We start from the raw sequence: 25,235 nt of genomic DNA on the forward strand, positions 1-25,235 counted from the left end.
GTGAGTAATAAGCAGCTTCCGTAAAGAACTTCTTACGGAATAGATATATGTAGGTACTGTTGGCACAACTAAAATACATCAAAGTTAAACTAAGAATTTAATTGAGTAAGCAGTTATTGGCATCATTATATTTAGCAAATTCATGATCATTCCAGACATTGATATATATTCTACGATAGACAAGAACGTTTATGTAAACAACATGTTCAAATACTGGCAAGAGTTAGAACTAAAGTTCGCTGTAGTGATAAATCTTCATTATGTCTTTATAAAAAAAATCTTGAACAAAAAAAAACCAAAACGTTGTTAGCGTTTTTGTAAGCGATTTCTTTTGTGGTTTTGCTAATTATTATATTACTAATTGGGTATTGAATTACCGTAACAACAAGTAGGTCTACTTACTAAACTACTGAATTGTTATTTACGTCTAGATTCATACTTTGGTTCGGATTTTCCAATTGACTGATTGTATTTCACACAGAACGAATGGCAAACCCATACTATTGTCATTACATAAGCGTCATTGACTGTAATGATTATGGCACTTAACATGCTTCAAAATATCGTTACCGTAAAGCAACGCACCTGCAAGCCCCCTGTTGCAGATGTCCATGGTCGGTGGTAGTCGCTTCCATCAGATGAGCCTCCCGCTCGTCTGCTATCTATACCATAAAGGCAGTTTCCACACATTATGAGTTAGATACGGAGTAATTTTTTACAGAATAGCGTTGCAATTATTCGAGCGTGACGCAATAAACATCCAACTGAACGATCGTTTGCCTTTATAATACTAATAAAATACCCAGTGCTAAGTACTTTTCATAAATTCATATTTAAGCATTTTGTATGAATTTATAATTAAAGTCTCCTGATATTATTTCACAAAGTAAAGCGTTACTATTCCGCTATTATTAACATAACACGTCTGTGATGTATTTTGATATGTTATTCAGTCATTTAAGCTTATATAAATTAAACCATACTACAATATTCTTAACTATGAAATATGCAAATACAGCTGAATCGATATCACGAAATTAGATGAAATTTGAAAAATACTTTTATATGAATCAATTAATAAAAGACAAAGTCAAAGTCAAAAATCTTTATTCAATATAGAAGTGTTTACACTTGCTTATTGTTTTTTTTTTTCATGTTTCATGTACAATAATATTTAACAGCACAATAATATTTTACAATAATGTTTTATTATATTTTAGTTATTTGAAACAGCCTAGAGGCGATCATTTCATTCCCAAGGTGTGCGGTCAACTAAAAAGTAATTAGAGTTGTAATATCCTTTAACAAACAAACGCTCTTTAACTATTCTTGTAAAAACGTATACATTGCCCCAAAAAAGAGTTACTAACCCTGTGTCATCGGGTACTTGGAGTAACAAGTTTATTCTTGTTCCTAGTATTAATATAATGTACGTCACAATTTCTGGGAACATCATTTATGTATTTGCGTACATACATAACATTATCAAAAACAAATTGAGAAGCGATAGTCATTATTTTAATATCTTTAAATTTACCTTTTAACGAATCTTTTGGGCCCAGGTTATAAATTGCACGAATAGCCTTCTTCTGCAGTACATAAATGGTATTAATGTCAGCTGCATTACCCCAGAGTAGGAGGCCATATGGCATTATACTGTGGAAATAACTAAAATACACAAGGCGTATCCACATCAGTCAAAAGTCTAATTTTCTTTTACCGCATAGTCTGCAGAACTGAGTCTATTCGCCAATTTATTTATATGGGGGCCCCATTGAAGCTTAAAGTCTATTGTCATACCAAGGAACTCTGTTGATTCTAAAACATCTAATGCTTCCCCGTTTAAAAGTACAATAGACTCTAAATATCAATATTAGACTCCTAAACTATTACCGACATAATTAACATTTTTCTAACCCGTTTATTCATCCGCACATACACCCATCCACCAACCACTTATCGTCCATACAGTCATCTATGCATCCACTTTTAAAAAGTAAATATGTTCAATGTAATAATATATTGCTTATAACAGTAATAAATCACCTACTAAACGACTAAGCTTTGTCGAAGTGTTTTAGGCGTATTAACAAAAATGTAATTGTAATTATATTAAAAATGTTATAGTTATTAGTGATTATTATGTGTCACGTATGCAAATTGCAATACGAGTTATAAATAAAAACGGTTAAATTTTTTCACCATGAATGAAAAGAAAAGATATGTCTGAAGCTCATTGCATCACAAAGCGTTTGTACTGTATGTACTAAAAAAAGGAAGTTTCATTACGTAACGTATCTATTTGTGGAGTTACGGTGGGAGGAAAATGTTCCTGGTAATTCCAAGTAAATTGGAATAGCAATGAAGAGTTATTAAATATTTCAAGTTCTATTTAAGTCTGTAGATAAATACAGTAGGAGTAGCTTTAAAACTACGATTAGCATCGCGCTTTTGTTTCATTTCTATATTGATTTATTTAAAAGTTTATTGGAATTATAATTTAAATATTTGAATATTAATAATATTTTTTGTAGAAACAAAAAATAAGTAACGAGTAAAAGAGACAATCAAATTTATTTTTATACAGTTTTAATAAAGTATATGCGGGGTTACGAATTTCCACAAGCGTCCTTTGTTGTCATTTTATTTCGGTTGTTTTGAAATAAGTTCCTAGTTGTTATACATTTTTGGAAAGCTAAGAAATAAAAACGGTTATGTTTTTAAAATAATATGCAGGACAAGTTCCATAACAATTTTTTTAGTTTTTAAGGCATTTTGGTAGAAAAAAAAAATTAAATTAATATCGTTTTCCATCTCGCATTTTAAAATTTGGACCGATAATTATTGTTTTAATATTGGCACATAACCATTTTTTATACACTTTGTTAAATCTGAAGAAAGAAATAGATTTTAATTGTTACTTTTTTTTTAATAAATTTTTGAAGTTGCATTTTTACTTATTTTGAAAAAATCTAAAAAACGTGATAATTCAAAAATGGTCCCTTTTGCAGTATGCATAAGGGGGTTAAAATTATCGCAAGTAATCACCCCTATTACCTCCTAACGGGAATACGTCGAATAACCAATAACCCTGTATATATTTCCGCAAAACCTGTTCTTAGCTAATCTCTACGCTGAAAAAATATTATATATACGTATGTATTAATTATAAGTTACATATTATTTGCATTTAATCAAACATAAAATCGAACTGAATAAAATTAATATCGTTTTCCGTCTCGCATTTTTAAATTTGGACCGATAATTATTGTTTTAATATTGGCACATAACCATTGTTTATACACTTTGTTAAATCTGAAGAAAGAAATAGATTTTAATTGTTACTTTTTTTTTAATAAATTTTTGAAGTTGCATTTTTACTTTTTAAATTTGGACCGATAATTATTGTTTTAATATTGGCATATATATTTTTATTTTTATTTTTGCTTTTCAAATGATCTTTCACAGTTTGTACCGGTTTCAACTGGTGAATATCTGTTGAGGGTGTATTTCCAGAGCTTGACAATTTTGATGGTGAATGACTCATCATTCACCGTCAGTGAGCTGTAGCGCGGCACAGGCAAGCACTATTGGTATTGTTTTTATGATTTTTACATAACATAACATAACATAATCAGCCTGTAAATTTCCCACTGCTGGGTTAAGGCCTCCTCTCCCGTTTGAGGAGAAGGTATGGAGCATATTCCACCACGCTGCTCCAATGCGGGTTGGTGGAATACACATGTGGCAGAATTTCGTTGAAATTAGACACATGCAGGTTTCCTCACGATGTTTTCCTTCACCGCCGAGCACGAAATGAATTATAAACAAATTAAGCACATGTAAATTCAGTGGTGCCTGCCTGGGTTTGAACCCGAAATCATCGGTTAAGATGCACGCGTTCTAACCACTGGGCCATCTCGGTTTCGGTTCGATTTTTACTAATTATATATTCTTTCCTTACAGAGTAGAAATAAAAAAAACTGAAATGTTATTTTGTAGCTATAATACATCTTAAGCACTTTAGCTTTTATTGTTTTCGAAGCATTTTCAATTTAATGGTGCTTACTTACTTAATAAAATGTACATTATGAGATCTTCGAGATCTTTCAATTAAGGAATAAAAGAATAAGGAATAAACGGAAACAAGGTATTAAATTAAATTATTGTACCGAATATTGTTATGAACATATTTTTACACATAATTAAACCGGTAATTCTGTTTTTTAATAATAATACTATAGAAAAAGTTCTCAATTATTTTCAAATAATGGTAAAAATAATATTATTTTAATGGCAAGAAGGTTTACGACGTTTGTCTCATAAGATTTGGAAATTCATTTAATCAAAGGTTCATGCCGCAAGCATCTGTTGCTATTATATGATTATTCTATATCGACAATTTTTTTTTAAATGATCAGGAAAGCAAATGCTGATTCTTTACATACCCATCTAGTATTAATGGATTAATTGCATTATGAGAACCGGAAAGGTTTATATGTTATGTTTATACCCTGTCCTATCCACTAAAACCATCCTCGGGTTTCCACCATGCCGCCGAGTGGTGAGGCAACGGGATCGCCAATGGATCGCCGCGGCCCCACCAGCGGCAGCCGCCGCAAGGCCGCCGCTGAATACATGGAACGCGCGCCTAGTACGCGCATTCCCCCTCATCCTCTATGTCAGAATGTGAGGAACTCCCCCGAGTCCGCCACTGGAGACTGGGCGTCAACGAAGCTGACGCCCTGCGGCGGATAAGATGGTAGGCTCCGCCGCTGACCGCCGGTGTAAAACACCTGGGAGGCTCGAGTAGCGAGCCCTCCCACTCCCTCCTAGCCAACGAGGCCACTCACATGGTCCGCCCTGACGCCGATCAGGGACGTACCAGGAGCGGCCCCGCGGCATCCCTCCCGCCAGTCTTAGCGCGGCCGACGAGCAAGCTCAAGCCGGCCCCGTTGCCCAGGGTACACCACGAGGAGGTGACTGACATGTACCCCTAGTAAAAGATGACCTGTTCAACCGGGTAAGCGCCACTAATTATTATTTAAGCGCATTTTTAATTAAGGAATGACACTACTACAAATTACTCATTTAAGTCGCTCTGGAAACACCTGTTACTTATATTGTCTGATATTCTTCCAAAAGTAATTTATTCTTGGGATTTTATTTCCGATGAATGTGTCGCAGTACACTTTAGTACACGTGACAGCTGACAGCGACAGAAGTTTATTCATCTACAAGTTTATGGTCGTGGTTTTATACACTAATTGGGTTTCGTAGACACTCATTGTCTTTACTGGGGCTGGTTCTTACTTCAGGGCTTCGGGCGTTTCACCGAAGATTGATTATTATTATTTGAAATAAAACATCTCAGTCTCGAATCTCATGACAGACCAATTTTCCTTAAAAAGATTACACTTGAATAAATTATGAAGAATAACAAGTAAGCTAGTTAAATCATTTTAAATTGTATTTTATGCTCATGTATGATAAATTCGATATTACGTTAGCATTATTCGTTTCTAAATAAATTTAATTTGCTCCATATGAGTTGACTGACACAACATTCACAATGAATTTTGTTGTACTTTGTAAATATATTTTTTTCTATAAATGTATGACGTGCCTGAAATGGATTTTTGAGTGTTTTTGTGCGTGTGAATGTTTTGAAACATAAACGAGGAATATAACGATATATTTATATAACTACAAACGATGTCAATTTCTTATTAAATCTAATATTAAAATTACAATGAATAAAAAGTCAACTGTATTTAAATATCTCAAACTAGTCAATGAAAATTCTGGTTTAAATTGATAATATAATGTCAAACTTGTAAACATTTTAAACCAATTTTTGTTACGCTGACAATGTTACGAATTTGCAATAAAGACTGAGGCAAGTGCTTAATTAAATAAAATGAGTGAATAAAATTTTTGCAGTCGTGTCGTAATAAAATACCGGAAAATGTAATTAACTGATCATTTAAAAAAATATTAAGAAAAAGTTAATCAATCAATCTTATAATTTTCTCTCTTATCAAATAATCTTTTTCATTAAAAAGAATACTTTTTGGATGCCTGGATTTAGGCTCGCGTTCCAACACAAGACTGATTACGAACAATAATTGTGAATACTGACATCATTTTGGCATGAGATATTAACGTTGACATTTAAAAGATATATTATATTTGTAATACCGTTTTTTTTTATGTAACGGCAACTTGATTAAACATATTCGGTTTCTTATTAGAAATCCCTGGATTTAAAAAAAAATGAGTATATGAAAATAAAATGAAAATATATTTATGATTTAGTTTGAATAGTTAGTAGTTGAATGTAATTTGTTATTTTTATCTTTAACTCTAGCAGACAAAAATAGTTTTTAATCATTACATATTTTGGCATCAAATAGACCTAAATAAATTGGTGTTTATTACGAAACGGCATAGGCTTCCGACCCGTAATGAAAGCCTATGACAACATTTAATTAACACATATATTATTATTACCAAGTAAGCGTATCGATTTGTTTTAAGCAATAACATAAAAAAACGAACCACCTAATAGTGGGTTAGTAGAAAACTACTTTTGATGGCCATTATTAAAATTATCTGAATCGTAAACAATAAATAAATTCAAAGTAAAAATACTTTTAAAAAAAACTTTTATTTAAATGCTCTAAAAAGAAGAAAATAAAATTTTCCTTTAAAATTTTAACTATTAATTTATAACCTCCTTATACACAATTTATTTAATCATAAAAGCTTGTCACGTAATAACCTTGCGTAAATTAACTAGTACCTTATAATTTAGTAATTTAATCTGCTAAGTTTCATATTTTTTAATTTCAGTTTAATTAAATACTTCTATGTATGTACTTACGAAAACCTCACGACAAGCTTTTATGATTAAATAAATTGTGTATAATGAGATTATAAATTGATAGTTAAAATTTTAAAAGAAAATTTTATGTTCTTCTTTTTAGAACATTTAAAGAAAAGCTTTTTTAAAAATCATTTTTACTTTGATTTTTTTTTTACTTTTTAGTTAGTCTAGGTTTCTGAGTCTATTCATCTCATTATATCATTAGCCGGTTAATTTCGAATAGTCTAAATCTTCAATAACAAGATCTTCTAATGATTTTACCCTACTTAAGGCCACGTATGCTTGACCGGAAGCAAAGAGCTTCTTGCCTAAATAAACAACGGCGTGATCGACAGTACTACCCTGTATTTTGTGTACTGTGCAAGCTCAGCATAATATAAGTGGCAACATTCTTCGTTCCGTGACTATATGTTGCTGGAAATTGCACAGACTTGGGCTGAATGAGGTGAACACCGTCTTTACCGTCTTTGAGATATATGTATTCGCGAATCGTTCAAACGAACCTTTCTTTGTTCAATTGTTTCTGTTTCTCGTATTGCAGTTATGTGTCGACGACTTTTTTCAATTCGTGAATTGTGTTCATCCTCTGATTCTTTTGCTCTTAGCCGTTGCATGCGTTGCTTAGCTTTATCAAGTTTTAACTGTCGTTGAGTAAGTGTTTCGCTATTTTCCTGATCACGCCTTTTTTTTAGTAATTTTAGTTTCTTTTTCTCTAGTCTTCTCTTCCTTTGTGTTGATGTTTCTGTTTTTCCCATTTTGTTCCCACGAGTACCGAAGAAATATTCGTCGACCATCCCAGAGCTTCGTTTAGAAGGATAAGAGCTAATATACATCAGGGTTCGATCTAACCCTTTTATTTAATACCCATACTAAGAGTGATGTCAGAATATTTTTCAATTTATTCTTGACAACCTCTTTCATTTGACTCCCATATTACATAAGTACATAGAAAAAACTATTCTGCCATCTCGAATGTTCCACCATATTGAATTTATAATTACGTCACATTCTTTTTCGAATTACTCACATCGAACCTTATCATTTGATACCTATATTGCAGAAGTGCATAAAAAATAACTATTCTGCCATCTCGAATGTTTCATCACATTGGACTTATAATGACGTCAAGTCCAATCCAATCCAAACTTAACGTGTATACAAAATTTGAGCCAAATCGGTTAAATATATCTGCTTCAAAATTGAGTAGCAAGATTCCACCCGCATACATACATATATACATACATTGCAAGTTAAATAAAAGCTTTTAATTAAAAACAAGAAGAAACACATATATTTCCTATTATTCCGATAAATCTAACCGACAACGATATTGTCGTTTAGATTAATCCTGTTGAATAGCAAAGCTGTCTATACAAATTGCCTTTGAATAATCAAAAATCCCAAGGCGTTACTACGCTTCATGCAATAGTGGCCAGCTCTATTCTATAAAATCTTACCTTGTAACTAATTCATGTAATGTTGAAAACTGATTATTGCTGATGCGCCATTTTAATACGTGTGCAATACGTGTGTGTAATACGTGAGTAAGTATTTTAAATATTACAATCAATTTTCCATATCACTGTAAAACTTTTTACAATAGTGTACTGCCGGCGAGTTTCTAATATGTTTCTACAGAATAGTTTTACAGGGCTTTATAGTCGACATGTAATAGATGCAGAGGAAATGAGTAGGAAACGACTTTGTGGTTCCTTACAGTATGTACTAAAGAACATGTAGTCATTACAATAACTAAATAATGTTTTAAGATAATAAAATGTGGTATTTATGTGAAGTATTTAAGACAGTCGGTGTTGGTCAAAGTTAAACGTCGGATTATGTTAAATACTTATTTAATATTTCGATCGACGTTGAAACTCAGGAAGATTACTTGTTTTTGATTGAACTTGAAAAAAAAGAATTATGAATTCGCACGTAAGCGTTTGGTTATCATGTTATCAAAATATTTTGTTGTCGCATATACCCTTATAATACCCGTTTATAAATAGACAAAGATTATATTTAAGCGTGTACTTACACGTAAGACTATTAAATCGAGTGGTATAGAACTGCCGTAATATTTTAGTTTCAGATCGGACATAGACTATATATATTAATATATTGTATATTTTTTGAGATAAAATGTAAAATAGTATGATAACATAGTTAAAGAGAAAATTGGGTACCTACTACTAGGTATGTTCGTGAAACAATAGGAATGTCAATGGGACATTCAGAGGCGAATTTCAAAAAGTAATATTTATAGGGAAGCCATTTATATTTTGTAAAAGAGATATTTAAGAACTCTCTCAATTGATTTGGCTGATGTTTCGCAGATAATATTAGACACTGAACTATTTAGACCTGACCCCAGAGCCAGATTAACCCGACACTGTACCGAAGATATCCCAGACGTCAGTCTGTGCGAGATTAGTATGGCTCTCAAACAGCTTAAGAATAACAAGGTGACGGCTGATGATGGAATTATGGCTGAGCTGTAGAAGGCAGGTGGAAATCCGGTTTTAAATGCCTTTTTAATTTCGTCATACTCGAGAGCAAAACGCCACAAATGTGGAACAGAAGTGTGGTGGTGCTTTTCTTCAAAAAGGGCGACAACACCCTACTGAAGTATTACAGACACATCTCACTTCTAAGCCACGTTTATAAGTCGTTTTCGAGAGTCGAACTCGAAGAACTCGAAACCTGTCCAACTGCAGCGAAAAGTGAGACAGGGAGACGTTATTTCTCCGAAACTGTTTACCGCTGCTTTGGAAGATGTTTTCAAGCTTCTGGACTGGAAAGTATCTGGCATCAACATTAACGGCGAGTACATCACTCACCTTCGGTTTGCTGATGAAATAGTAGTCATGGCTGAAACTATGGACGACCTAACCACAACACTCGATGACCTCGGTAAAGCCTCCGAACGAGTGGGTCTTAAAATGAACATGGATAAGACGAAGATTATGTCGAACATCCATATTGTGCCCACTCCCATAAAAATCGGAGAATCTACACTCGAAGTTGTCAACCTCAACCAAATACCTGGAACAAACGATCCAATTAGGCAAGTTCAACTTTGAAAAAGAGGTCAACCGTCGAATTCAACTCGGCTGACAACGTTCGGGAAGCTACACAAATTCTTCTCGTCCTATATACCGCAGTGTTTCATGACAAAAGTCTTTGACCAGTGTGTCTTTCCAGTGATGACTTACGGCTCTGAAACGTGGTCCTCCACAATGGGCCTCATAAGAAGGCTCAAGGTCACCCAAAGGGCAATGGAGAGGGCTATGCTCGGAGTTTCTCTGCGAGATCGAATCAGAATTGAGGAGATCCGTAGAAGAACTATAATCACCGACATAGCCCGAAAAATTGCCACACTTAAGTAGCAGTGGGCGGGGCACATTGCTAGAAGAACCGACGGCCAATGTGGCCGACGAGTTCTAGAGTGGCGACCATGGACCGGAAGACGCAGCGTGGGTAGGCCACAAAGGTCGCGGAAAGCCGCTGGTTGCGGGCTACACAAGACAAATTAACATCGTTTTAGAATAATTGAATTGCAAGAAATAAAATCGTTATTAAAATGCCTTGTGAATTAAAAAACACTAAAGTAATGTTATATAACACTATATATACTAGAAAGAGAGAGATACAGACAAAAATGGAGAGTGAAAGATCATCGTTATAATTTAGTTGAACATGTCAGATTAAGTAAGAAATAAATAAATAATTAGACAATTACAAACAAGGCTTACACTATGTATTGTATGTTTTAATCAATTCTGTAATAATATTAATTTAATTTATTTTTGAATTGTATTGATAACATTGATATTAAATAAGAGGGTACTTTGACTTTTCTGTTCAATATTGTGAGTCACGTGATTTGTAGTGAGGCTTATATAAGTGATGGAAGCTCGGTATAGAACACTTTACTTTACGTTTACTTTTCACTTGATCCTGGACCAGCAAGCTGCTGCTAACATTTAAGGTACGATATAATTTTGTGGTATAAAATAATTGTTATTGCTTGTTAAATTATTGATGAATATATGAATTGTGTATTTGCAAATATCAATATACAAAGTTAGTATTATATATACAAAGTTAGTATAATTGTATTTAACTAAAATGACTGTATTTTTGGATATTGAAAAAGAGTAACTACTGAGTTTCTTGCCGGTTCTTCTCGGTAGAATCTACATTCCAAATCGGTGGTAGCTTTACTTTAAATAGTTTGTTAAATGACGATTCAAAAGTGCTTGTAAAAGACTACTTGAATAAAGTATATTTTGATTAAGGTAATTGGTTTTATTGTAATTATTAATTGATACAATATTACGTTTACTACAGCTATTATAATGGCTAAATAAATATTTTTGTTTCATATATAATCTTTTATTGTCTTACAACCTTAAAATATAATAAAATAATAAAGAAATAGAAATTATCTTAAAATATCCTGACATAATGTATTAACTCTCTATAAAAAAATCTAACAAACACGTAAAACAGATAGATTTAAATTCAAAGAATTGGTTGTTTCGTTAATGAAATATTTCAATAACCAATAGGCGCGTTCTGTTAAACATTGCGGTGTTTTAATATGTTAATGCAATTTAACAAAGCATGTCCAAACCATGTCACAGTCTATTAACCGCAGCCTAAAGCTTTATTAGGAGTAAAATTATTACCTTTTAAACCTATTAAATAATAATTTAGGTGAGTTAATGAAATTATATTGTAACATTTTAGTATCTCTATTGCTATGATGAATATTCCTAACTGCGTACATATCTATGGGTAGTGGTGAAAAAAATTACAAAAAAAGAGCCATTAGTCATTGTACCAATGTTTATTTGTTCGTAAGTGATAAAGTTTTAAGCGCGTGAGTGGTTCACTGCTAGAATAAAACCAAAGCGTTTTACCTTTATTACCGTCGACAAGGGACAGTATATATTACCATTGACAAATGGTTATTGCCTTGTGAGTCTAACTCGGTGATATGTGAATGTGTGCGTTTGTGTTACGAGTAGAAGCCAAAGTTTAGTGCAGGTTTATCCACCTGAGAATATAAAACACTCTACCTGCATCATTGGTTTTGTTCTTTACGGAGACTTTATAATATGTTTTAAAGTTTTTGGAACTAATTGTACTTAACGTCATATATATATATAGTCTTATTGGGTAAAAAATATATATTATGTATATTTATATATATTTTAAGGACTGCCTCGTTGGTCTAGTGACTATATTATGAGGCAGCAAATCTCGAGGTTGGACCGGGCTTGAACCAATAAATAGGTTTTGGATTTTTCCGAAACCGAAGCGAAATTCTTAGACCGGAGTCAGAAAGTTGGCAATGTTTAAAATTCCGTGGCTCAATATTTACATGAAGTAGTTGGAGTCTGAGCTCTTTATAGTCGTGTCGGTTTCTTCGCCCCGTGGGATAATAAGAGAGAGGAAAAGTGAGAGCACTTTCAGGTGTCCTGCTAAGCTAGCTAGTCTTGCTTGAGAATAACTTCTCGAAAATCGAACATTTTCCATAGATACAGTTTTTTTTTAAACCAAATCACATACATGGTAAAAGTCTTGGTCTGGCGACCGATGGCTTAGGTTTTGTTATATTTAGCACTCAGAATTTTTGATTAAGTACGAATGGTCCACATAATATTATCAATTTAAAAAAAAAATACAATTACAGTCAAAATTTAATATAAATAATAGTCCGTTTTAGAATAAGCCAAAAATAATATGCTGTGGTGTATAATTTGAAAAAGGTTATGCATCCGGCCCAAGCAAACTCAGTCTGGAATATACACATAAAAATAACTTATATATTATTAAGGAATTAGTGTTCTTTTATCCTGTATATTTTTCCACATTAAATTTCACACATTGAAAATGAATATGATTTTATACTTAAAAATAGCTTACATGGAAATTATTCTAATTAATATTAAAACCTGAAAGTACTTCAATTCTATTTGAACTTTTTATTTCAAAGAACAATATATTTATTATGTATTATAAATATATGCTCAAAATGCGTTGCAATCCAAATTTGTGGTCCAAGATACGATGAGCCAAGGTTTATCGCAATGAGAAAATTCTCAGCCTAAAATAAAGGGTGAGGCAGTTGGGCAAGCAAACAAAATATATCAGGAATCAAATATATCAAAATACCTTATGAAACACCGCAAAAAACATATCCGCACTCCGCTTCGCTTGGTTGATAATACTTAATATCTTGAGGAAAAACATCGTAAGAAAACTGTCACGTGTATCCTTTTTCTCGTCAAATGCTACTCTCGGTAAAATTTTCATTTTTATTTTTACTCAAAAATTAAACACATGATAATTCGTTGGTACTGACGCAAAGCTTCGGTTAAGATTCACATGTTCCAGCTACTTAACCACCTCAGCTCAAAACGCAAATCTAGAGATACCTATATAAGTTTTTATTAAGAGTTCTAAACAAATAATAACGGCAATTAACGGATATTTTCACAATAATATAATTACGGAAAAGTCAGGACACTTTTGGTTGAAACTGAAACGCTCACAGGTTTGAATAAGCTCTCGGCTAATCGTTCAACAAACGATGATATGAATGTAGAAATATAGACACCTTTTGATAAATTGTGTTTGCTGTTATTAGATGTCGTTATACTGGTATGAGTTTTTCTTTATTTGTGCTGGCAAATAAGCCACCTTATAGTAAATGGCTACCAAGTTATGAAGTATGATCTCATTATAGGTTTTGTTTATGTTTTCTTTGATATTTTATGAACCAGGTAAAATAGACTCCTAAAACTCTTGATTTAGTAAATACTAGCGACCTGCCCCAGCTTCGCACGGGTGCAATGCTGAGACTTAATATACTACAGAATGTCTTACAAAGTTCACTCAGTAGACAATACAAACCACTGTGTCCCTGCGTTTTAAATCTGTAATATCTTCGAAAATATTCATTTCAATTACATGCTGTAAAGGGCCATATTGATCTACATTCAAAGCATAATGTATTGAAGGTTCTTAATTGGTTAAAGGATTCATGCTATATTGCTTAAAATCGCTTCGAAAATAATCCATTATTTCTCATAATAAGTAAAGCATAAGAAATGGTTGTTGTGGGCTATCCCTAAGAGATAGACATATACCATCGCTGACTTTTTTAATATATCAAAGTTTCTTTATGCGATTTAATCCGACATAAGTATGACATTATTAAAAAAAGGTGCGTGTACTACGAAAAGTTCTCCTTATTCGGCGTAATAAATATAACTTTTAATTGCATGCAAATAATTAATTACAATAAAATAATAGTAATCTACTTAATATTGAATTAATATTAATAATAATAAAAGATACATAATGTTGTGATAAATATAATTTCTTAATTTTTCAGCACTGATGTAACACTCACTCGTTGACACATTCATAATTTAAATTTGTAATAAAATAAGAAAACGTGTGAAGTTGTCTATTTTGAGCGACTTGACCCGTAATTGGCATTTTTGCAACTTAATCATGTAGTTTTGTTACTCTGTGTGCGCGTCTCATTATTTTTTCATAAATACCAAAAGGAGTTTAACTTCAAAAAACGACATACATATGTGGAAAATTCAGTTATTTAGTTCAGTTTAGAACACTGCAGTTCCTAAAATAAGCTAAATTATTACTTTTATATCAGTTTCTATTGAATTGGGGGAGAGATTATAAATATAGAGATCATATACATCATACAAGTGTATTAATACCTGCGCTAAAAATAAAAGAAAAGAAAATAAATAAAATATGCACTCGGCAAATAATGTCAAGCAATATGATGGGTGAAATAAGGATTTTGTTTGACGTTTGACGTAAAAAATGGTCCAAAAAGTTATCCTTTTATTTAAGTGTGAAATATGTTTTTTTTTATTGTATCTGTTATTGCGATTAGCTATCTGTGTCTTTGTTGTTTAATTATAACAGTTAATAAAAAACCAATAGACTTTCATTACATACATATATTTAAATATTATTTTTTTCTTTTAATTTGAAACATTAAGTCGATTTTTTTTTCAATTTAATTGAGTGATATGCCCTTTTGAATTATCCATTTTTTTAACTTTTTTAATCAATGGTATAACATATACTTACCCGTTGACAACGAATTATGCTATGATCCATCTGCAAGTCCGTCTACTTATAATCTTCGGAATTAATGATCTAATTCTAAAACAAAATGTACTTTTAGAAAGCTACATTATTCCAGAGTAAATTATATTTATATCATGTAATTTTATATCATAATAAACGGCACCCGTGCGAAGCCGGGCGGGTCGCTAGTAGACCAGTATGGCGACTATGCGCTAAGCTACTCTCTGGCCTCAACCCTAAACAGATGGAAGTAGGAACAATCCGCTCCGTCTATAATAGTGCGCAATCTACTTACGGTGCCTGGTACGACGTGGAGCGGCACGGTGCGTGGTACGGCCAGGCACGGGAGAAGACACGGTCGCTGTGTTAAGGTGATATCTCATATCAGACGGTTCATTCGAGTGAATGTTCTTTTGAGCGAATGATTGTAGTGATACGTGTCTCTTGGAATAAGTTTAATTAGTGATCATTTGATCAAGGAGCTAAAAAAAAAGAAGGAAAAAGAAGCGTCAACGGTGGTGGGTGCGACCATGGATTGGAAGAAGAAATATAGTTTGTGGTTCCAAAGGCATTGGTAATTTTTAAAATTCTCCAAAAACAGCAACGTATTTTGATCGTTCCACTTGAACACCATTTTGCCGCGACGTTTGACGTACCGACCGTCTGCTACAGCGTTCGAGACAAAATGGCCAAATCCGAGTGAACGTTCACTGGGTTGGAAAAAGAAGCCGAATGAACCGATCCAACGTCGTTCAGGATCAGTTCACTAATGAATTCATTCGGCTCTTTTGTTTCACTTTGTGTTTAGACGTGTCACTTTGAGTGAAAGGTGCAAAATGAAACACGAAAATGAACAAAAATGAACCGTCTGATTCCACCTTTAGCTGAACTGCAGGTCACCAAGTCACTACAACACTTGACGTCTTAGTAGTCTTACGACTAACACCGTGTGCAAAGTTTTATAGATAGCTTAACATACCTATACATACGTAGGCATATTCATCGGCAGAACGGTGGGTACCTCAGAAAAGACCATCCTAGAGCACAGCCGCAAGTCATCTATACAATTAAAACGCGATATTAGAGTCGCCGAAGCTGTGTTCTCTCTGATCAAGTGCAGAGGGCCCTTTGGATTGCGGTAAATCTTTTAAATCCTAAGTGTAGCATAACTGTATTTAAAATCTATGTCTATTAAAAATTGAATGTTAATAGAAAATCAATGTAGATTTATGAAAGAATATATAATAAATAAATATTGACAATAGTTTGTAGTTTGTAGTTTGAAATAGTCATTGAAGTAAATATAACCTATGTCTAGAAATATGTATATTTAGAATAAAATATAACATTTAAAAAAATGACAGAGTGGGCCACGTCTTTCAAAAAAGACTAAGTGCTCCAACTTCAGTGAAAATATGCTGATGTTTAGTAAATAAGAAAAAACTTAAACCGCCGCACCTAACTACAACCAAAAACTGAAAAAAACAGGGGCAACTTTGAACCTGTGGATATAGTGTAACTAAAAAAAAATCATGTCTACGAGTGGGACACAAAAATTGTCATTAACGTGCTTTCAAGGTTAATGTTATCGAAACTAAAATAGATTACTTTTACTTGAATAAATTTGATTTGATTTGAAACTTTATATGAGTTTGTAGGTATTAATTCTGAAAGATGTATAAGAAAAGTCAGCGGCATAATGCCCTTCTTTTATAATAATTAAGAGTGACGATTATAATTATTATGATGAAAAAATTTTGCTATAAATGACTAATTTTTCATAAAGTAACAATACATTTATAAATATGTATAGTACACATAGTACAGATCGTTTGGTTAATATTTTATGAACACTAACGTATCTGATTGATAACAAAAAAATAGCACGTGATAATGTCCATATTTCTTAGGTAGCTTCAAGTAGGTTTTTATAAACCTCAAATAATTTACCATTCAAAAACATTTTACTCGAAAATTGCCGTCGTTATAAACATATTTCATGCGCAAACTTTAATTAAATCCTTAATAAAATGTGCTGGACCAAGTTTGAATTTATTAACCAGCTTTTACTTACATGTAGACAATTTTGTTGTGACGTGTGCTGTCTATATTTACAAAAGTTTTAAAAATCTCAAAATTTATATTTATTGCATTTGTAGAATTATAAATTGGGAAATGTGATAAAATCAATATTACCTAATATACGATGATATCTGATTATCTGATACGTAATTGTGAAAACTAAGTCGATTAATATTGAAACAAAGATTTTAAGAAGATTATGAGATTTGAACATTATGTGAATGTTGGTTTTAAATTAAAAAATAATATTGGTCGTCTTGTGGTATAATTTGGACCGTATTGCGTTGTTCATTAAATTGAAACTTCACATTCATAGAAATATGAACTTTTTAACATTTTACTTGTGCTTACGTTTTTTTTTTCTTTCTTGGCAAAAATGACAGTTTAGAGAAGATCACGTATTAATAAAATAATATTTTAGAATAATAAATAGATAAAAGTTATGACTCGTGGTCTGTTCGTCGTCAAATTTGAATTATTTATACCTACGTAAAACACGTGATATGTAACACGGTAAATCTCAATAATTAATTACTACAGCAGTGTGCTAAATTGTTGTAATTACTGCTCCAATACTTCGCCTAGTAGTTTGAAGTTATTACTTTCCTTAACAGACAGATCATTTTCCCCACCTTTTTGATCAATAGGGGTAAATTTTATTTAAAATATATTATATTTTATAAAACGTGTTATATATGTCAAAAAATCTTAGTCAGACTAAGAGTAAATATATAAAAGTGTATTTGTTATAATGAAACATAAATGTTATTAACAGCTGTGTAGCAACAAATATTTATTGTAATCTTTTCAATGCGAATGTTAAACACACACAGCACACTTTACTTTGATCTCAATATGTGATACCTCTTAATGTGGTTAATTAGCGAATTCATAAAAGCGCGCTTACCGAACAAATTGTGATGGCTGCGTCCTTAAGCTGATTGATGGGGTTACGCTTATATAAGCATAAGCGAGTCTATAAGGACGCTTTGCATATTTCGTAACAAAAGATTTTTACTCCTTCAGTTGACAATTTAAATTCTACGTCGATATCAGTTATCAGAAATAATTATGTAGTTGCGTGGCTAAAATATTCACCAAAAGCAATGAAATTATACAATGAAAGGCGCCGGCATCCCGTCTTTATTGTTGTCTTTGCTCTCGCTTTTTTATGAATATTGCAATATAACCTATTTATTACTATATGTGTTCATGTAAAGTCGATTAAACAATTATTATTAAAGTCTAAACTAAATTGAAAAAACAAGCAATCAATGCGAATACATGCTCATCTAAGTCCGAAAAAGACTCTAGTTTTTGCTCGAGTTTTCGCCCTCTTGTCGAGGTGAGTGATCGTAGATTATATTTATAAAAAAAGCGGCCAAGTGCTAGTCGGACTCTCCCATGAAGGGTTCCGTAGCAGCAAGTATCAAGGTTTATGTTTATGAAATTAAATGTTTTTTTTTTTATATTTGAGTTGATTGAATGAAAGGTAAATTGCGGACTTCGATTTATGACGTATTAAAAAAAACTCCTTACTAGATCTCGTTCAAACCAATTTTCTGTGGAAGTTTGCGTGGTAAAGTATATCATATATTATTTTTAATTTTATCATTCTCTTACTTTAGAAGTTACAGGGGGTGGGGGACACATTTTACCACTTTGAAAGTGTCTCTAGCGCAAACTATTCAGTTAAAAAAGTGATATTAGAAATCTTATAATCATTTTTGAAGACCTATCCATTGATACAAGTATGGGTTCGATGAAAAAAATATATTTGAGTTTCAGTTTAAGTATGGGGAACCCCAAAATTTATTGTTTTTTTTCTATTTTGTGTGAAAATCTTAATGCGGTTCACAGAATACATCTACTTAGCAAGGTTCAACAGTATAGTTATATATTAATAGTTTCGAAAAAAATAGCTGTGACATACGGACGGACTGACAGGCAGACATGACGAATCTATAAGGGTTCCGTTTTTTGCCATTTGGCTACGGAACCCTAAAAAGCCTATGTCCTTTCTTGGGGTTCAAGCTTGCTTCATTGCAAATTTTATCGAATTCAGTACAGTGGTGTAGCCGTGAAAGCGAAACAGACAGGCAGACAATCAGACAGACTGAGCTACTTGTTACTACTACGCATTTATAATATTAGTATAAATTAATTATTTTTATTAAATTATCTAGTATTTATTATTTTACTGATATACAATATATTTTTCTAACTTTTGTAATAGTTATAGTGCATTAATTTGAGGGCTATGAAAGGCCATATTTAAAAGGACAAACGTTTAATATCTTAAATTATAATAATATTATTCTCAGTACTCTTGGTTATTCCTCGCCGACTCATCACATTAGCCTACAAACATAAACCTTATCTTTATCTTTGAGATTGTAAGCATATTTACTACATTTAAAAACAGTCACTGCAAAAGCATAGTTTAAGATATTTTTGCTTAAATTAAGCCAAGGTCGACATAGATAATGTCACCATTTTTTTAGAAATTTTAAATGAGTTTTGTTTATACGCTCCATGTCTACCAATCCTTTGGAGCAGCGTAGTGGAAAAAAATCCCGAACTTAAATATTACAAACTGCTATATGATCTATATTGTGTTTTTGTTGTTTAGTTATATGTTTCGGAAGGCTGACAATGCACTTCGCAAATGTATGCATGCAAATAACATACAGTAAACCAAACAAAAAAAAAGCAAATTATGGCAACTCTGTGGTCAGCTGCATAATATAGTGACAAGTGACCTCGGTTAGTGACTTCGAGATGGAAAGCTAAGAGTTCGCCTTTACTTGGGTACTAGCATCGTCCGAAAGAAGATATAAAATTTAATTGTAAAATATTAATTCAAGGATGATTCGTATAGCTCTTCGTTTAATTTTTATATTCATTCAGTGTAAAAAAAACTGCAGTTTATTATAGCTGGTCAAAAATAAAATTAATACTAAAATAAATACATTAATTTACTAAATATCTAAAATTGTGTTCTTTTTAATTGAAGTATTTCCAATAAAAATAATACACGTATACAATAACATATATTGAATATATATATATATATGCAAGCAAAACAAATACATATACTAGCCGAAATTCGTTTACATAACATTTCATCGGCTACAATTAAGTTGCAATTTTAATGAATTGTGTCGGACGGTCACGTCAATTAATACTTGAATGAGACGCTCACATTTTTGATACAATCATCGCCGTTAACTTCAATTTTTTTTTTTTTATGAATATCATGTGAAATTAATAAAAAATATAAAATAAAACTTAAACAAAACATACTATTCGAGAATTCCTAGGAGTTGGTCGTCGTCGTTTTCTTCACCGAAGATTTCTGGTATTAGCCCAGGCACGCATCGTTGATATTTGTGTAACGACCAAATTTTTGACGAATTATCTAAAATCTTTTTTATTAATATCATATATTTATTATATATGTATTGTTTATTCGGATATTTAATATATTGGAATATTTAAATTGAAAAATGCTCATATTTTATAATTGTAAATGAAAAGGTCTAATTATTTTATTTCGTCGGATTTTTGATATTTTATTATTTACTTCTCACTTATATAATATTTTAATATCACAGTATATTTACGGTATTTTCAGTTTTTTTTATAAATACCTAAGTTGTTTACAAGAGTTCATTATTTTAGTGCAACATATACAATATTCTTTCATATTCCGTTGTGCAACATATTTGCCTATGTGACATATTCCATTGTAATATATTCTATACGATATTATAATTTAGTTTGGTACATTATGAAAATGTCGCTTGTTTATCCAGCAACTACATGGGAGCGTAAGCAATAAGCTCCAAACCATTTAATCAAAGAGACCAGCAGCAGGACGTTTAAAGGTAATTACTTTATACTATAGCAAAATATAAAGTTCGTTTGTAAACTTAATGGGATTTAGTATTGGGTAAGCTATTTCCAATTTAGAAACAAAATAACATTACTATACAAATCGTTTATTAATCTCATTATTATAAGATCAATTGATCGTTTGGTTCAGTATTCTATTTACACAAATTATTTTTAATTCTATATCTAGCAATGTTTCATTTGGCTTAAGATAATTATACTAAAGTTCAAATATTATTATTTAGAATATAAACAAAATTAAACAAATAATTACAAAATATGATTTGAATTTGTTTTATTATTTAAATTATATTTTTTGACAAGTTAAAAAAGAAAGACACCTTTGAAATTAAATGAATAAAATATAAAAAGCAATTTCGATTTTTACACTTTGAAGTTGATGTAAGTTATGTTTCCTTCTTGATTATATTTGTTTTAATATTTAACAAATAATAATTTAACTTATACTAATTTAACTATACAGATGATTAGTGAAATGAACAAAATCTAAGTATGTTACAAGCAATGTACATCGATATTTAATACTCATTCTTTAGGTTCACAAACACAAGCTTGACAAAGTGAATATCTAAAGCTACTCATAAAACTTTTTTCTATTATGATATTACTTTTGTTTTACAGTCATCGGGGTAAATTAACGACGTAGTTGAAATTTGATTTTGATTGAACTATTACAAAGATCTACAGCAGCATCATCAGCATTATAAGACACGCTATAAGAACATATCCTAGGAACCAACATTACGTATATCTATTAAATGAATTAAACTATTGTTTTAAAGTCTTGGGGGGTAAAGTAATGCACCAGATAGTGCAGTGAGAATAGGAGCCGCGATTTGTGGCAGTGATGCAGCGCAGTGCGCGCGTGGCTGAGCGCTGCAAGCGGCTACGTCTTGCGCGAGCACCCAAGCCATCCGACGCAGAAGGTTTCCGGCTTGGGCTGAACAAACTCGTCCAGCCATTGCCACGCATGCAACGAATGCGTCACGGGCACTAAAATAAAACAAACCATATTTTATAATCCAGTAATTAGAATAAATAAGTAGTACGTCTATATGGTTTTTTTAACATCACCAAAACTTACTTTGTGGTAGGCCTTTATGCGACCCATTTGGGTAGATTCCACCCATTTATCAGAATAATTACCGCCAAACAGCAATAATTAGAATTGTTGTGTTTCCATTTGGAGGGTGATTGGATGTCAGGAATGTTTAATATTTCGTACGGCGCCATTGTCTATGGTCGGTGGTGACCACTGATATAGTGGTGATGAGATGGATATGGTTAAAAGTTTACTTGCAAGGATCACGTCAGCAGACAGACTGATTGAAGTTAAATAAGTACTTGTAATACAGCAAGTAAATGCCACATGTAGACAGAACCAGCGTTGAGGTATTTATCCTTAACACACCACAGCTCCACATTACCTAGCATTAAATAATAATTAGTATTACCTTTAATATTATTATTTTCTTGCCTAGTAAAAGTAATAATTTTTTATGTAATTTTTATATCCCATAAATTATTTGATTTTACATTATTTAGATACGTCGTTTTATATATATAAGTCGTAGTTTGATGTCAAACAAAGACATTTTATTTAATTTCAAATACGAATAGTTAAATCTACTACAGTAAATCTGATACAGATAATTAATTATTATCGATCCATATCGTGCATCGGATAAAAATACTATTTGCTAGTAAAAATCCATGAAAATATATTTCTGATTGGCCGACTTGCTTTTTAAAAATGTATGTTATGCTAAGAAATACATTTCAAGCGCGTGAGAAGATTTTTTTTATTGATATAAGGCTTTTGAATGCATATTTCAATGCATTTTTTTATTATTTGCAACGTATATACGCTTTTACATATATGATAAATAAATTTCGCAATAGACGGGGATATTGGAAAGAGGACGTAAACAAAAAATTTGAAATTTCAAAAGCAGCCTTCTCTATTCAGTACGAAATAACATTCAAACTTTCAATGTAAATCTCCCAGATATATCGCAAAAAAAAAGTATTTATTCCATATTTTGTTGTGTGTTAACTCTACAGGGCTATATGCAATTTCGTCTCTGTAGGGGTATCTACTACCGAATAGGTATCACATGTTCTACCGCCAAATAGCAATACTCATTGGAGATATAAGGAATGGAGACCACTTATCATTTTTTAATCAAAATATCAAAGTGAATAATATATCAATACAAAACATTGTGTTTCTTATAAAAAATAGAAATCAATGTGAAATTAAAATAATTAGTTACTTATTTTGCTTATTAAGCAAAATAAGTACCTAACATACCATTTAAAGAAATATAAATTTCAAATCAAAATCTTTTTTGAATTAGTTCAATATAGCATTCTTTTTTTATTCTGGTTTTTAATTGTGCCAAGAGGGCACAGATTATTTCGCCAATGTCACGTGCGATCGAGAAGACACGATGGAGATTGATTAGTACGGTCGTTCAATATAACATTATGCTTACTTATTGATTGTCAAATTAAAAACTACCAGCTGTTCGGAAAAGATAATAATACCCTCACCTGTTTGTTATTTTTTTATAATATATTCAAAGAAATAGCCAGGAGGCGATTGTGTTATTCCTAAGGTGTGCTATAAGGTATGATATGATGTGGGTTTATGGTTATTTATATGATATATGTACTCTATTCTAATGAGAATAGGAAGGAACCAAAACAAACCGTACTTTTCAATATCACAAGTGTTTTGTTGATAAGTCCGCTATATGATTTACTACAAACAGTTCTTGATTAATATATATTCATTTTTAATACAACAATATTTCACTTAACTACGTAAAACCACTTTAATTTTACTTCCAAAGTAACGAAATCAGTTTTGCCGACCATTCAAAACGCCATTTTCGATTAACGAACAATTAAAATGGAGGCCTATAGGTAAACGAATGGAGAATGAATAAATTTATACAGATAAAAAATATATTATTTTTTAAATATATATTTATTTAATTGGTTATATATAGTATGGAATATGAAATATTTGTGAAAAAATTTAGAAAGTTACATAATGTTCGATAAAAATATTATTGTTTTATATAGTAAGGTCTATATAAAATAATACTATTTTAAAAGAATATTTACAAAAAATTTAAAAGAATTAATTCATTTTAAAGAAATAAAAAAATCTCAAAATATAGTATATCAGTTGTATGCAACACTTCATTTATAGTTTGTTACATTAAAAATTATTTTTATAATTTTAACTTTTTTTTAAAATTGTATAAAACGTCACAAAAGTGTCAATTTTATATCATCGGTTTAACATCGAATTCAAACTTCAAATTCGATATATTGAATATATCGGTGAGTTACCTTAATAGTTGAGTTTCTTAATTTGTGTTTGATTATTACTTCAGTGCTTTAACAGCATATATCTTTTCAGAATATAGTTACACAGTTTTGAAGTTTGATAAAAACTTTATACAACATATTTCTACCCACTTTAAAAAATTGTAAGTCTTTAATTCTTGTTTTTGCTTAAATGCGTTGGTTTGTAATTCGGTAAGTCATAGTCATGTTTAATTTGTGATTTACAGTGATTTTTGACCCATTGGAATGATTCTCCGGAGTTGAAATCGTCATTTAAAGTAAGCAGGACTTTGAACTTCCAAAAGGTAAATTACTGCTTACATCCCTCATTAAAGGTATTTATTTCTTGGTTATTTACTTGATTATTGAACCTGTATATTTCGTATTGCAGGTTTTTTTTCCCATTACATGGATTAGAAATATTAAGTGTGGACGGCTGCAGTTTCCTGGTTGAGTGTGCTATCTGGATAGCTGCTGGTGCAATTCCAAGGATGGCATGTTCCCTTAGATATAATCAATATCCACATGTAGCTGGAAATTTGGTGATGTACCCACTTTAATTTTTTATACAAACTTAGTTACACCGGCCTGGCGAACGGTGTATTAAATAATTAAATATACAATCTTTAAATCGTCAGTGGTGTCTAAATTTTAATATTTAATAAGAGAAATTATAATTAAATTTTCAAACATTCCTTTTATCGCAAGTGACCCACGCTGAGTCTACCTGGCATATTTTTTAATTATCTATAGTACAAAAGCTGTAACTAAATTAGGTAACTAAACTTTTTCTTCAAATCCATACCCACAGTAAAAAGGTAACAAGTTTTGAAAATAA

General features: G+C 31.6%; 2 protein-coding genes across 3 annotated transcripts in view; one reads left to right on the forward strand and one right to left on the reverse strand.

Annotated features, from left to right (window-relative positions):
* LOC113396173 (protein PF3D7_1417600-like) overlaps positions 1-25,235 on the forward strand; it is a 580,968-nt gene that overhangs the window by 334,051 nt on the left and 221,682 nt on the right. The gene's annotated exons all lie outside the window — the stretch shown is intronic.
* LOC113396180 (uncharacterized) overlaps positions 21,497-25,235 on the reverse strand; it is a 30,077-nt gene continuing 26,338 nt past the window's right edge. For both annotated transcript variants that reach the window (XM_064216236.1, XM_064216237.1), the window contains exon 5: positions 21,497-22,027. In XM_064216236.1, coding sequence (XP_064072306.1) covers positions 21,811-22,027 — 217 coding nt within the window. In that variant the 3' untranslated portion in view covers positions 21,497-21,810. The remainder of the gene's footprint in view (positions 22,028-25,235) is intronic.

This window comes from Vanessa tameamea, chromosome 11 (assembly GCF_037043105.1).
Source record: "Vanessa tameamea isolate UH-Manoa-2023 chromosome 11, ilVanTame1 primary haplotype, whole genome shotgun sequence".
In the NCBI taxonomy this organism is placed as follows: Eukaryota; Metazoa; Arthropoda; class Insecta; order Lepidoptera; family Nymphalidae; genus Vanessa; species Vanessa tameamea.